The sequence below is a fragment of the Lynx canadensis genome, chromosome D3 (assembly GCF_007474595.2).
Source record: "Lynx canadensis isolate LIC74 chromosome D3, mLynCan4.pri.v2, whole genome shotgun sequence".
In the NCBI taxonomy this organism is placed as follows: Eukaryota; Metazoa; Chordata; class Mammalia; order Carnivora; family Felidae; genus Lynx; species Lynx canadensis.
This window is the reverse complement of record NC_044314.2, coordinates 47,836,353-47,850,416: the sequence shown is the minus strand read 5'-3', so window position 1 is coordinate 47,850,416 and position 14,064 is coordinate 47,836,353. Positions and strand designations below refer to the sequence as shown.

The window sequence follows — 14,064 nt, the reverse complement described above, 5'->3', positions numbered from 1 at the left end:
ACTGAGATATAATCGACATATACTGTATTAGTTCAAGTTGTATGGCCTAACGATTTGATATGTGCATGTATTGCACAATGATTATGATGGCCTCTTTTTTTGGTGCGGTATTTTCAGGTCTGTGGCAGTGTGGAGGGTTAAAGCTGAAGGAAGCTTGGAAATCATCACAGCCTAACCCTGAGGCCTATTAGCAAGGTTAACCCAAGAAAAAGAAGCCCAGTTGTAACTCGGCTTCTGATTCAGATTCATTGGCACCTCTACATATTTTGCACTTAATTCCCATCTTACAGGATGGACATTGTCAGCCCCGGTTTTTACTGTCCTGTGTCTACTTCTCCTATCCCATAGAATTGACACTGGATTTTCTGGAAGTGTGGATCTCTCTCATCCCTGTACTAAAAAGGCAGGTCCAAGATGGCACAAGTACTTCACGAGGAAGCAGATATAGCAGGAGGTAGATAGCAGAGAGCAGTGGCCTTGAGTCCTCGGCAGTTCCCTCTAATAAGCTCTGTGGCCTTGAGCAAGTCCCACCCACCTCCCTGTGCCTTAGATTTTCTCCTTGGTAAAATGAGAACACCGTCTGCCACCTTAGCAAGCCCCTAGTAGAATCAGAAGTACTCCAGGTGCCCAGGCATACAGGGGGACGTGGCAATGGCAGGTACTGTTGTAAAAATGAGGGTAGAATGCCCTGCATTTTTGTGGCTGCCACTTCTTCCCAGAATGCCTGTCTCCTGGTGCTTTGATCTGGGAAAGAGGGGGTTCTTTCTCAGCTCTGCTGCCAACCCGCAGAGGGAGGGGGGTAAGTACTTAATCTCTAACTGGCTTGTTGTCTCTACTTCTCACAAGGGTTCGAGAATTAATAATCATTAAGGAGCACCCGGGTACTTGAAGACTTTTTGAGATCCTCACTATGTATATAACCTAACAGTATTCCTTCTTTTTCTGTGTCTGTGCTTACTCTTGGAGAAGTACTCCTGTGCTTAGATTAATCTCACCACCCAAATTGGAGTGTAGGATACAAATTAGAGTGTTTTCATGGAAATCTTTATGTCATTCTGTGTACTGCTTCCATACTGCTTAATGGGTTGTGAAACCAGAAGTGCTGTCTTGCCTTATGCAAAATGTCACATTGAAAATACTTAAGAGAAAAAAAAGTCTTCAGGTTTTCAGGTAGCGTGCATGTGGCACTGAGACAAAGATGGTCAGCTGTATCAGATTCCTAGCTTAAAGACAGGATATGAATCATGACTTTAGGGTCCCATACTAAAAATATTTCTTTCATAGGTTGGTGCAGCATGATAGAGCTGAATTTCAAGGATGCATTTGATTCCTTTGAGAGGCTGAAAAATGAGTCCAGGTGGTCCCAGTGCTATTACGCCTATTTAACTGCAGGTGAGTAGCTTATTTCTGTGGTGAGTTCACCACACACATTGGCGGATGGGAGGGAGACGTCAAGAAGATGTGGGGTTCTCCTTCCTCTCCTTCCTTTTCCGTAGCATGTTAATGTTCTGTGCTACCTGGTCACCCAGCGGTGACTGACTCAGTCCTGCACACCAGCTCCCCCTCTCGGCTGGTTTGGTCATAGGCTCTGTTTTGAAAACGCTTATTGTGAGGGTTTCTGTGTATTTTGCCCAAAGCAGCCTCAGCCTACCCTTAACTCTTATCCTTCACTTTCTACAATATGGTTTTTAGTTTTTAAGAATTTAAATATTTTTTAAGGAATTTAACATGTCTTTTAAATTGTGCTAATATTTTTGTTTGGGTCATTAGTGCCCTGGTTACAAAGTTGCATTTGAGTAGTCTGCTCCAACCTTGTTTTACTTATTAAAACCTTCTTAAATTTACAGTGTGATTTTGTAGAACATGAGGTATTTGAACACTGCATATCATTTAGCAGAGACCCCTGGTCATTGCTGATATGAGTAAGAGTGCATGTTTTGGCCTCCTCTCAGGAGATAAAGATATGCTGCCACCTGGTGGAGAAAGGGATGTCTGTGCCCTGAGATGCATAAAGTGCCGTCATGCCATCATGATGTACACTTGCAGAGGTGGAAATTAAAGAAAAGTACCAAGTGGCTGTACATTTTCTGCTTCTGATAAACTCTCCTTACACGGCCATATAAGTGATTCTTTAAAATTCAAACATAATTTTAAATCTCTCCTTATTTCCCTGAATATTTGCGTTTAATGAAGCATTTCCTGTCATTCCAGTCCCCTAACTGATCTATTTAAGAGAATTAACAGTGGCAAGTGTGCATATCCCGGATGTTCTAAAACTGCGGTTCATTTTGAGTCAACATGAAAGCTCTTTATACCTACACTCTTGACTACAGTCCCCCTAGGGCATCCATTTTTGTATGGCTCTGTAGCTTATGTTTGAATAGGATTATTTTCAGTATAGTGGTGAATATACTTTGTCTCACGCCTTAAGAGTTGTTTCACAGGGGCGCCTCGGTGGCTCAGTCAGTTGAGCATCCGACTTCAGCTCAGGTCATGATCTCGCCGTCTGTGGGTTCAAGCCCCGCGTCAGGCTCTGTGCTGACAGCTCAGAGCCTGGAGCCTGCTTCAGATTCTGTGTCTCCCTCCCTCTCTCTCTCTCTCTGCCCGTCCCCCGCTCATGCTCTTTCTCTCTGTCAAAACTAAAATAAACATAAAAAAAAAAAGTTGTTTTATAGAACCCACAGGCATCTCTGATGAAAGTGCCAGCTATTTCCTGAGTAGCCTCCGTGTGCCCAGCATGTTGAATGCATGAACTGAAAAGCAGAGGTCTTCACGACAGCACAGCCATCAGTCGTTAACATGTTATTGAGTCACATAGTCACTCGTGGGCAGCTGTTTCTTTTTTAATCTTTGTTGATCATGGAACACAAAGAAATGTGCAACGCGACTATATAGAGGAGTATTTTTTCTCCAAATACTGGAAATCCCAGGACTATACCAGTTTGTGGGAGCTGATAAAGCATGAAAGACTAGTCTCTGCCTTTGCAAGGGGATTTTGTGCAGATGGTAAGAGGTGTCAGGAGCTCCACTACAAAGCATACACAGGAAGGGGACGATCACTTCTGTCAAGCTATCTGCCATCTTGCAGGAGCTGCCATTTGAATTGGCCCTGAAGGACAGGTACATGTCGACAGGCAGAGCTAGAGAGGATGGGTGTTCAGGGACCAGAAACACTGCCACCAGGGACTGAGTTTTCTGCACTGTTCAATTGTCATAAAATCCACATGATGTAAAATCTACCATTTTCACCATTTTTGAGTTCAGTGGCATAGTGTGCATGTACACTGTTATGCAGCCATCACCACCATCTGTCCCTTTTTTAAACTATGTGACTAAGAAAGTTACAGATTGTCGGAGAAGGATGTCAGACTAGATGCAGCAGACATTACTCTTTTTCATTTGCTTACTGGGTGACCTTAGGCAAGTCTTTTAACTTTCTTGGACCTTTACATTCTCTGATCTATAGCCTGATGGGGTTGGTATACAAAACAATCACTGCATTTCCTTCTGTTTTTGAGATGCCAAAGCTGCAGGAGATGAGGTCATTTTGGATGAATTCAGATGCTGTCCTTTTGACCAGGGCCGCTTTCCTAACGGAATGTGGTTGTCCCTCCCTTGAACATTCAGCTTAATCCCTCATGCTCCCAGCAGAAAATCTTCTGCTTCTCCCATCACCTTGACATCCACAGTCTTCTCTGAGTCTTGGTGCCTTTGCTTCTTCGGCCCTGCTGACAGGTGTCATCCTGTGACATGCCATGGCCCGGTGCTCTGCTTGACCATGCCCCAAAATGTGAATAGAGGACCACCTAGTTTTAGGAGCGCTCAAATAAAGGAGGAATTAGGAAATCAATGGACATTCCAGCTGGGGATTGAAAAATATGTGCCAAAGACAACATCTAAGAAAAAAAATTGATATAAATGAATTCAGTGCCGCTGTAGTTGAGAAGAGTGGTTGGTAAAGTTGGTAAAGTTTCACCTTCAGAGATACAAAGCGAAGCAAGTATGATTAAGTCTTTGCCTGGGGCTTGGGGTAGGATGAAGATTGTGTGCAGGCTACCAAAATCTTATCATCCTCCAAGGCTTTCAGACTGACTCCTAGCTCCTGATCACTCCAGAAAGAAATGTTTCCTTTCTCTTCCTGAGGCTTTCCAAAAGCACTTTGGTTTTCCTACCCTCAAGGCTCTTCTTATCAACATATACATTATAGCTATGGGACTATGTGTGTATCTTCTTTCTCCAGCTGAAATTTACATTTCTTTAGGGTTAAAGCATGTGTTTTCTTCCATATTCTTGCTGGTGGCTTGTAGGTGTTAGGTGGCCCACGAACATGTGTAAGATTAATTTCATGACTTTCTTTCCAGGCACAGAGAGGTACCCTCCATCCACCATGAAGCTTCGTGATCTTCTTGGCTCCTTATCATCCTTTCCTAGATTCCTTTTTATTCCACTTTCTGAGTATGTGGGCCTCAGCTAGACCACACTGTGCCAATAGCTGGAAATTTGTCACGTCCAAGACTAGCGCCCAACGAGAGGACCAGGACCACGGTTTTCCTGTATGTCGCCACAAAACTCTGGGAACCCAAGGAAGTAGTTGTTGAGTCAGTGGTGTGACAATCAACAGGATGTTGTAGGCCTCTATGTAACACTTGCTCCCTCCCGTGTTTTTCTTTGGTAATGTTTTCCAAGTACCATCAGCCTGAGTGTCTTTCCCCTGATACTTAGGGAGTGGCATTTTCCCCCTGATACTTAGGGAGTACAACAATGGTTTCTTGCAGTTTGTCAGGGAGCCACCGGTGACGTGGATGGGGCGCAGATAGTGTTTAAAGAAGTTCAGAAGCTCTTCAAAAGGAAAAACAATCAGATTGAACAATTCTCAGTGAAAAAGGTACGTTTGAGCCTATAGATCTGGTGTGTGTTTGTGACGGGCATTTGTAACTGACACCATCTTGGACAAGTTTTAGGAAATCCTAATCCAAGCCAGCGACTTACTTGCCAGTGCACTTTGCCACTGTGGAGAAAATTTACCCCCATGGGCATACTTCTCTTTTGAATGGAAAGTGCTGGTTTTGCTGCACGTGATTAAAACAGCTGTTATTTCTTTGAGTGGGTAGACACATTACAGACCCTGTAGAGCTAATGAGCACATCTGGAAAGGGAAAGCACCTGTCTAAGGAGTTGGGTGGTTTCAGAAGCATCGAAATTGGCAGAATCTAGGCAAGAGATACAGACTATTGAGTCTCAATAATTTACTGAACACATCACATTTGGACCTTCTAAAAAATAAAAACATGCAACAAATGTACCAGTAGAAAGGCCCAGTACTGCAGGGACAAAGACCCTAATTTATTCTACACTTTTTAGGAAAAAAAGTTAGTGGAATCACTGTGGGTTACACGACAACTTGTCATATCCTGCATTTTCCATGATTTTAGTTTGTTACTAATGAATGAACATTGAGTGACTTAGCTTGAGTATAAACTGGATTATAATGTGGAATACCACTGAGGCCACTAGGACTAAGTAAAAAATTAAAAAGTCAATAAAGCCGTAACTAAAATGCATCTAATATTAATTACATCTTCCATGTAAACCCATTCATTATTACTGGTCACCCAGCTTTTATAAATTCCTTGGATTTAAACTGAAATGAATCCACTTTCATCCTGTTTTCTGAATGCACCCTGGATCTTAACAGTAGATGGAGTTGAATAATGAATGAAAGGCATATCTATCATACGTTAAAGGTTAGAAAGCCAAAAATTTTTATATAGAGAGAAGTTCTCATTGTTAGCTTTGTTGGAGGGGGTTGTTGATGTCAGAGATGAACTGTGCATTTTTTAATGTCTCGAGTATATGTTTTTATTTGAATTCGTTTTCCCAAACCCAGCGTGATCATTCTCACACTTGCAGGCAGAGAGGTTTCGGAAAGTAGCTCCCACCAGAGCGTTGTGTGTACTGGCCTCCATCGAAGTGTTATACCTGTGGAAAGCCCTCCCCAACTGCTCCTTCCCCAACCTGCAGAGGATGAGTCAAGGTAATAAAAAAATTCTGCTCATCGGCCGGTTTTTTCGGTTTCCCGTTAGCGTTATCTGATTCAGAGAGTACAGATCTGCCATTCTTGGATTAGATGGTGGAGTGGTGAAGAACGCTCTGTTGCATATAGGTGACAGGTGTAGGCAGCACGGGAATGTGTGGACATGCATCGTTAGCGGTGTGTGCTGAGGCGCACTGACTGCAAAGTGTTGCCGACTCTTATAGCCCTGGGGATTGCTGGATGCGTACATTTTTTCCCCCAGCAAAAGCCCTTTGTTTTATATAAGTTTGATTCACGTCTATTAAAATGAACAGGTAGTATCTGCTTCATTGAGTTTTGACAAATATATGCATGCTGGCATCCACCACCACAATGAAGATCTAGAACATTTCTAACCACCCCTGTAATTTCCCTTGGGCACCTTCTCGGTCAGTCCCCACCCCAAGGCAACCGCTGTTCTGATTTCTCTCTCCACAGATTACTTTTGCCTGTCCTTGAACTTCATAGAAGTTCAGACCATGTGTACTTTTCATTGCTTGGCTTGGCTTCCTTTGTTCAGCATAGCACCTGTGGGAGTGATCCATGTTGTAGCCCGTATCAGTAGTTTGTTCCTTACACCTGCTGAGCGACACTCCACTGTGGGGCTAAATCTGTACCATGGTGTGTTTATCCTTTCTCCTGTTAACGGACGTCGGATGTTTGATTTGTTCCTGGTTTTTTTTTAGCCATCATGAGTAAAGCTGCTACAAACATAAGTATACATCATAAGTGTACTTGTCTTTTGTGTGGACATCATATACTCATTTCTCTTGAGTAAATACCTAGGAGTGTAATTAGAAGCCTAGATTTTTGATTCATGTATTTTTAAAAAAACATGGGGGGGGCGCGTGTGTGGCTCAGTTGGTTGAGCGTCCCACTACGGTTCAGGTCATGATCTCACAGTCCATGAGTTCGAGCCCTGCACTGGGCTCTGTATTCACAGCTCAGAGACTGGAACCTGCTTCAGATTCTGTGTCTCCCTCTCTCTCTGCCCCTCCCCTGCTTGCTCGCTCTCGCTCTCTCTCTCTCAAAAATAAATAAATACTAAAAAAAAAAAAAAAAAAAAAAAAAAAAAAAAAAAAAACCCAGGACCATAGGTTATGGTAATATAGCCTTCATAAAGTCATTTTTATTATAGCTATGGGAAAAGTTCACAGGAGAATAAACAATCCCTGGTTGTTGATGCAAGTCTAGAATGTCTAGCAATGTCTAACTCTAAGGAACAATACAGAATTTTATTCTTTGTAATGCACAAATGCGAGACTGTGTAGAGAGAATTCAGACACAAATGCACATATAAAATAGGCTGTAATTGACAGGCATAGAAATGATGATCACTTAATGTGACTAAATATTCTCTGAATCCCTTTCCAGGTATCAAAATAAATAGCAATGATGTGGTCATGGAGAAAGGGAGGCTCTTGAGTAAACATGATATAATTCTTTAATATCTTTGTTAAATATTAGTGCAGTTTTGAGATCGATTAATTAGTTTCTATCATTCCCCAGTGTTAAGCAGTAATGATCCAAATCTATTCAGCCATGTAGAGTACAGAGAAGATCTCTGTAGAGTAATAGTTCCAGAAAAAAACTGGTAGTGGATGAAAGCAATCAAATGCATTAATTAAATGCTGACCCAGCTTTGTGTATTCAGCTTCTCAGACCCCCCATCTGTAACTTCCTTCATCAGCAGATGTACTTGGATTCTTACAATGCTCATCTTGTGGTTTCATTTGTAGCCCTTCCCCCACCCTGTGCACTGCATTCTTCCTCAGCATTTTATTTATTTATCCATTTATTTTTAAACATTTAAATGTTTATTTTTGAGGGGGAGCAAGGGGGAGCGAGAGAGAGGGAATGAGCACACAAGCAGGGAAGGAGCAGAGAGACAAAGAGAGCACAGGCAGGAGAGGGAGACAGAGTCCGAGACAGGCTTCTAGGCTGTGAGCTGTAAACACAGAGCCTAGTGCAGGGCTCGAACATGAGCTGTGAGATCATGACCTGAGCCAAAGTTGGGCACTTAACCAACCTAGCCGCCCAGGTGCCCCTCTTCCTCTGCATTTTAAAAATATTTCTGTATATCCTCAACATAGTGCCCAGAGTGATCCTGTTAAATGAAGTCATGTTATTTTGGGCCTCAGAACCCTCTGTGGTTTCATATCACTTAAATAAATGCCCAAGTCCATTCAGTGGCCTACAGGGCTCTGTGATCTGTCCACCACTCTCCCCCCTCGTCCACCCCATTGCCTCTCACTGCTCCTCCTGCTTGCTCACCAGGCTCCAGCCACACTCACTTCACTGTTCTTGAACACACCAGGCACACGCCGGCTTCAGTGCCTTTGCACTTTCTCTTCTTTCTGTCTGCAAATGCGCTTCTGAACATCCATGTGGCTCCTTCACTCATTTCCTTCAGGTCTTTACTCAAATATCACCTTTTTATTGAGGCTTAAACCAGCCACAAGGAAAGGTGTGTGTGTATATGTGTGTACATATGTATGTGTGTCTATTTATAAAATCTTACCAAATCTCAGTATCTCTGTTGGTCCATAGAAACCGTCAACTTCCTTTCCTCCTCTGTTAGCTCCACTGTGTTTCCAATTTTCCACCCTTTTCATTTCCTTGGAAGAACTCCTGTAACATCCTCCAACATGTGTGCCCATCCTGCGTGGTAGATGGCAAGCTTCTTGAAGTGGAGGGGTCACGGCGGATGCCCCCTCAGTGATGAGTGCAGTGCATCAGTACAAACGTGGAAAGGTGCCCGCCATATGGCTTATGAAGTTAATATGATAGAATTTTTTAGAAGTATTTTTATAGAGTAGTTTTAGGTTCTTAGCAAAATTAAACAAAGTACTAGAGTTTCCACATACCACACCCCTCACTTCCCCATACACATAGCCTCCCCATCAACATTGCCACCCCTCCCACCCCCCTACTCACCCCCCCTCCTCACCCAGATGGATACATTTGTTACAGCCAGTGAACCAATGCTGACACATCATTAGGGTTTAGTCATACATTAGAGTTCATTCTTTGTTTCATACATTCTGTGTGATTTGACAAATACGTACTGACATGTAGCCACACTTAGAGGTAGTATCCTGCAGAATATTTCACTGCCCTAAAAATCCCCTGTCTTTCAGCTCTTCCTCCCTTCCTCTCTCTCCCCCAGACTTCTGGGAACTACCGCCTCCAGAGTTTTGCCTTTTCCAGAATGTCATATAGTTAGAATCCTGCATGCAGTATGTAGCCTGTGCAGATTGGTTTCTTGTTCCTGCTAACAATATGATATAATTCCGAGTCCTCTGGATGCCCAGATGTTTGATGTCTTTGCCTTTCTTTGAATAAGGGTATTCACTAATGGATGAGGAAAAGGAGCCTTCTGAGTTTCAGGGGGCAGGATTGTGAACTGAATATTCAGGTCAATGAACAATGAAATACTTAACTCATGATGATGTTTAAGAAATTAAGTGAATTCTTATCCTTGCTGCTGTTTTCACTTCTCCTTAAGCTTGCCATGAAGTGGATGATTCATCTGTTGTTGGATTAAAGTATTTGCTTCTTGGTGCCATACACAAATGTCTGGGAAACTCAGAAGATGCTGTTCAGGTAAACCGTTAATGCTGTGGCCAAGGAACATAGACTGTGAAAGCCTGTATGTGTGCTTAGGAATAAGGACAATGGAAAAAGCATTCAACAAAACCAGACCTTTCGCCGCAGGGTGAGCTTAACCCTCTACCGATCCGTGTCCTCTCCTCTCAGATGCTGGAAGGTGCTGGTGGAGAATACTAGTTAGTAACGTGTAACTTCAGATGCTTACATTGCTTCTTTATACACAGGCTTTTCTTCTGGCAGGAGTTACTTATCAGAGATGACAGTCTCAGTTGGAGAAGGAGGAAATAAGGATGCAGACAGTTTTAAAGGAGCAAAATGAAGCCTCATAGTTAGATAAATCCCCAAGATGATCAGATATGTTAGTGTGCGTTCACTTTTCCTGTCTGTAACTGCAGATTACCAAAGCAACCCTGGAGGTAAAGTCTAGAAAAGTGTTAGCTTAAGATATTCTGTGTACATACTATATGGAAGAGAACCATTCATTATTTTCAAATATAGTTGGGGGAATTTTTCTAAAGTTTTTGTGTCGTTGGATGTTTTGAAGTATAGCCCAGTGTAATTTTGATTACTCTTTAAAAGAGTTCATGTACAGTAGTAGGGGACTTTGACTTTTAAGTCCTAGAGTGTTGACATACTTTTATAATTTTAAATTACTTTTTCAGCACAGGGTCATGATAGTTATTACACAGCTCTGAGTAGCCTGCTTTAGATCACATACTTAAGTATCCGCAAGATACAGTCAAGATACGTGTCAGGAGCTGATTCTTGGCTTGCGTGCTTCCTGTTTTAAATATTGGTATGTTACTTTGAGATGCAGATCATGATGTTTTCCGCATTAAGATCAGTAGAGGCTACGTTGTCAACTGGAAATAGAAGAAGCACAAATTGAGCTGACCGATGGGTAGCATAGCCTGGAGGCAAGCATGCAGCGGGCTTGTAGATATGGATGAGGATGGGAAGAAATAAGGGTGCCAAAACAAACATCTAGAATACAGAGATACGTCCCCCCTTCTGCCTCCTGAAGATGCGATGAACCTTAGGTGGGAAAATGAGTTAATTGTAGTAACTTTTGTATTACTTTCAGTTCTTTCAGCGCGCTGTTAAAGATGAGTTGTGTCGTCAGAATAACTTATACGTCCAGCCATATGCTTGCTATGAACTTGGCTGTCTTCTGTTAGACAAACCGGAGGTAAGGCCTCATATAGTTTAAGTAACGTTCATCAGCAAAAATGCACAGGTGAGCAGGCACAAAGCATCCTTCGTTTAAAGTCAGTGAATTGAACATAGTGGGTTTTTGGTTTTGTTTTCCTTGATTTCATGCAGGAAAAATCCAAGAAGTGAGTCATCCTCTTTTACTATGTTTACTGAGGCAGTTTCTTCTCTGGAATGAGCAGTATAAATGTACCTTTTTGGACAAAAACTCACTCGAGGGGAAAATCATTGCCTTTTTTAGAATGGTAGGATATGAAGTAGTACGGCTTATTCAGAAGAACACGGATTTGCATTCGGATTCTAACTCTGCCTTCACCTTAGTGTAGGAGGCTGGTTATGTTCCTGAACCATGTATCTTCCTCCTAATATGTAAAACAGGATAAAAAATACCTGCCTTGCCAAGTGAATGGAGATTATGGTGAGAATAAATGAGGATGATGTGGTGATTGCTTTAAAAATTTCAGAATGCCATATAAATTTGACAGTTACGTATTTAAGTATACTGGGGAAGTTTTGTTTTTAAACGAGTGGATTTGCTTGCTACCTTCTTTTAGAAACTCAGTTACATAATACTAGCTTTATGAGATTGTAATTTTTAGTAAGTTCATTATACTTTCAAATAAATAGGCTTTCTAAAATTAGAGCCAAATCAACAGAAATATGATTCAAGACTGACCCTTAAATATGTAGCCCATCTCGCCAAATATAGGCTTGTAATTGGTAAGTCATTTGAAATTCTAATTTTACCAAAGTAGAAAAGGCAAGTTTTGTCATTTTTTGTAGAAAACCCTAACACCATATTCTTTAGGAAAAGTTTTACTCTTAATATGGCCTTAAAATGTGTACTTAAAATATAACAAGCCTGGTCCATTTCTGGAAACGTGAAGCTGATGTTCTTAACCAGTAATGCATTCCAAAGGTCTAACTTACTGATGTCAAGTAAACTTTGTAATGATCATCAGTTTTAGGTTGCTCCCTAAGATCTTAAGCCATAATAACTCTTCCAAGTTGTTAATCTCTTGTTGTATAATGAGGGTTATGCACAATTATTTAGTAATGCCTTAGTGTGAACTTAACAAGCATCATTAAAGAAAAATTGAGTGACTAAACTAGAATGAGCAGTTGACTCACCTCTGTGTCTACTGTGAATTGTTTTAATTAACCTATCCTGTTATAACATTTTCTGCTTGAGTGTGTCCAAATATAGATATTAAAAGATATTATGTTTTTCTTACATTCATAGACTGTAGCAAGAGGCAGAACTCTACTTCTTCAAGCAAAGGTAAAAATACTGTATCTACCTTTTTCCAGGGCCCTTCTTACCCTCTGTTGTGTCCACTCGAGTCTGAATTCAAGAAGTTTTGTGAGATGATTGTTGTGAATGATATTTCTGGAAAGGAAAAGTAATAACTAATTGATTTGGTGAGCCCTTGATGTTTAAGTGAAATTACTAATATAAGAAACTCAATGAAATCGCCCATCCTGCTTTAAAAACACACTTCAGGGGAGGGGCACTGGGAGAGGGAGACATAGAATCTGAAGCAGGCTCCAGGCTCTGAGCTGTCAGCACAGAGCCTGATGCGGGGCTCAAACTCACGAACTGTGAGATCATGACCTGAGCCAAAGTCGACTTAACCGACTGAGCCACCCAGGCGCCCCCATAACTATAGTCTTGAATGAAGAATTTCTAATAGCAGGTTAGATTAAGCACAGTTCAAGACTACTACTATTTCAGGAATAACATGAAGACAATTTTCCAAAGACAGCATTAATGACATCCTCCTGGACATTTTAGAAATGAACCTGAAGTTTGAGGTTTGGGAAATAAAATTGAGTGGATGGGAAGCAGTGTGAGAGATTTTACTTCAGGAAGCACAAAATCGTGTGGCTTATGTTGCAGTGTTTCAGAAGGCTCAGTTCATAGAGTTCATAAATCTCCTTCTTTGGTCTTACAGGAGGATTTCTCTGGCTACGACTTTGAAAACAGATTGCATGTCCGCATCCATGCTGCTCTGGCCTCCCTGAGGGAACTGGTTCCTCAGTGATAGACTCGGACTTCCTGTTCTGTCCCTCCCTACCAGGTTCTGCACTTTAAAATGAAAGCAGAGGACACAGCTCTTCTGGAAGCCCGAAGACCGGCTTTTCTTCTGAAAACCACCTGTGCCAGGGACACATTTTCCCACTTAGGCTGACATATTAAAGATCTCCTCTTTTAAACGTATAGCTAAAAAGTAATAATAATGAGGATACTAGTAATTATAACTAACCACCTGGGGAGAGGGTTAAGTGACCTTGTTCAAACATTTTAGTTTTGTGATTTATTATTTTTAAAATAAAAGCAAACTAAATATTCCACCTGTGATCTTCTAGGAACGCCTACCTTAAGCACACATCCGACTGCATATAACACTAGGAGGCACCTGTAAAATTATCAACAGTATTATGACATAGCATTTATATTGTGTTTTGAAAAAAAATAAAAGTGCTTTCTAGTGTTTTATTTTATCCTCTAACTTGTGAATAACATAGCACAGATATTCTTATTCCCATTGTCTAGACAAACTCAGGCACAAAAAGGCTAATTGATCCCAATCAATTATTCCTGTTATCAGTGGAGCAGTGAATAGAACACAGATCTCTTGACCACAGACAGAATATTCTTGTAAAACAAAATGTGTTAATAACCCAGAATTTCATGTTTTCCTTATTAAAACACAAATGAGCTTCAGCTGAAGTTGTGTCATCAAAAATACTTATCTCCAGATCGTCTACAGAATGTTTCAAAGTAATGAACACTTTTTTCCTTTGAAAGCCAATCAAGTAGAAGCAAATAGATAGTTTTACAATCAAAAGTAGAACTGTTTTGCTAATTTATTAGAAAGCCTGGTCTATTGGCTAGATAAATAATACCTATATTTTAGGAGTTTCCTTATCTTTGTGATAAATTATCTCGTTACCAACTTTTGGAGGTCTTTTAACAAATTACTTGACAAGGTTATTCTTTTTTTTTTTTTTTTTTTTTTTAATTTTTTTTCAACATTTATTTATTTTTGGGACAGAGGGAGACAGAGCATGAACGGGGGAGGGGCAGAGAGAGAGGGAGACACAGAATCGGAAACGGGCTCCAGGCTCTGAGCCATCAGCCCAGAGCCTGACGCGGGGCTCGA

At 41.3% G+C, this 14,064-nt stretch overlaps 1 protein-coding gene across 1 annotated transcript in view; it reads left to right on the top strand.

The window, feature by feature from the left end:
- Window positions 1-13,625, top strand: part of TTC39C (tetratricopeptide repeat domain 39C) — a 107,539-nt gene extending 93,914 nt beyond the window's left edge. Inside the window, exons 8-14 of the mRNA XM_030336061.1 lie at window positions 1,285-1,392; window positions 4,776-4,885; window positions 5,911-6,034; window positions 9,582-9,679; window positions 10,770-10,874; window positions 12,141-12,179; window positions 12,853-13,625. Of these exons, the coding sequence (XP_030191921.1) occupies window positions 1,285-1,392; window positions 4,776-4,885; window positions 5,911-6,034; window positions 9,582-9,679; window positions 10,770-10,874; window positions 12,141-12,179; window positions 12,853-12,942 (674 nt within the window). The 3' untranslated portion in view covers window positions 12,943-13,625. The remainder of the gene's footprint in view (window positions 1-1,284; window positions 1,393-4,775; window positions 4,886-5,910; window positions 6,035-9,581; window positions 9,680-10,769; window positions 10,875-12,140; window positions 12,180-12,852) is intronic.
- Window positions 13,626-14,064: the final 439 nt, after the last annotated feature.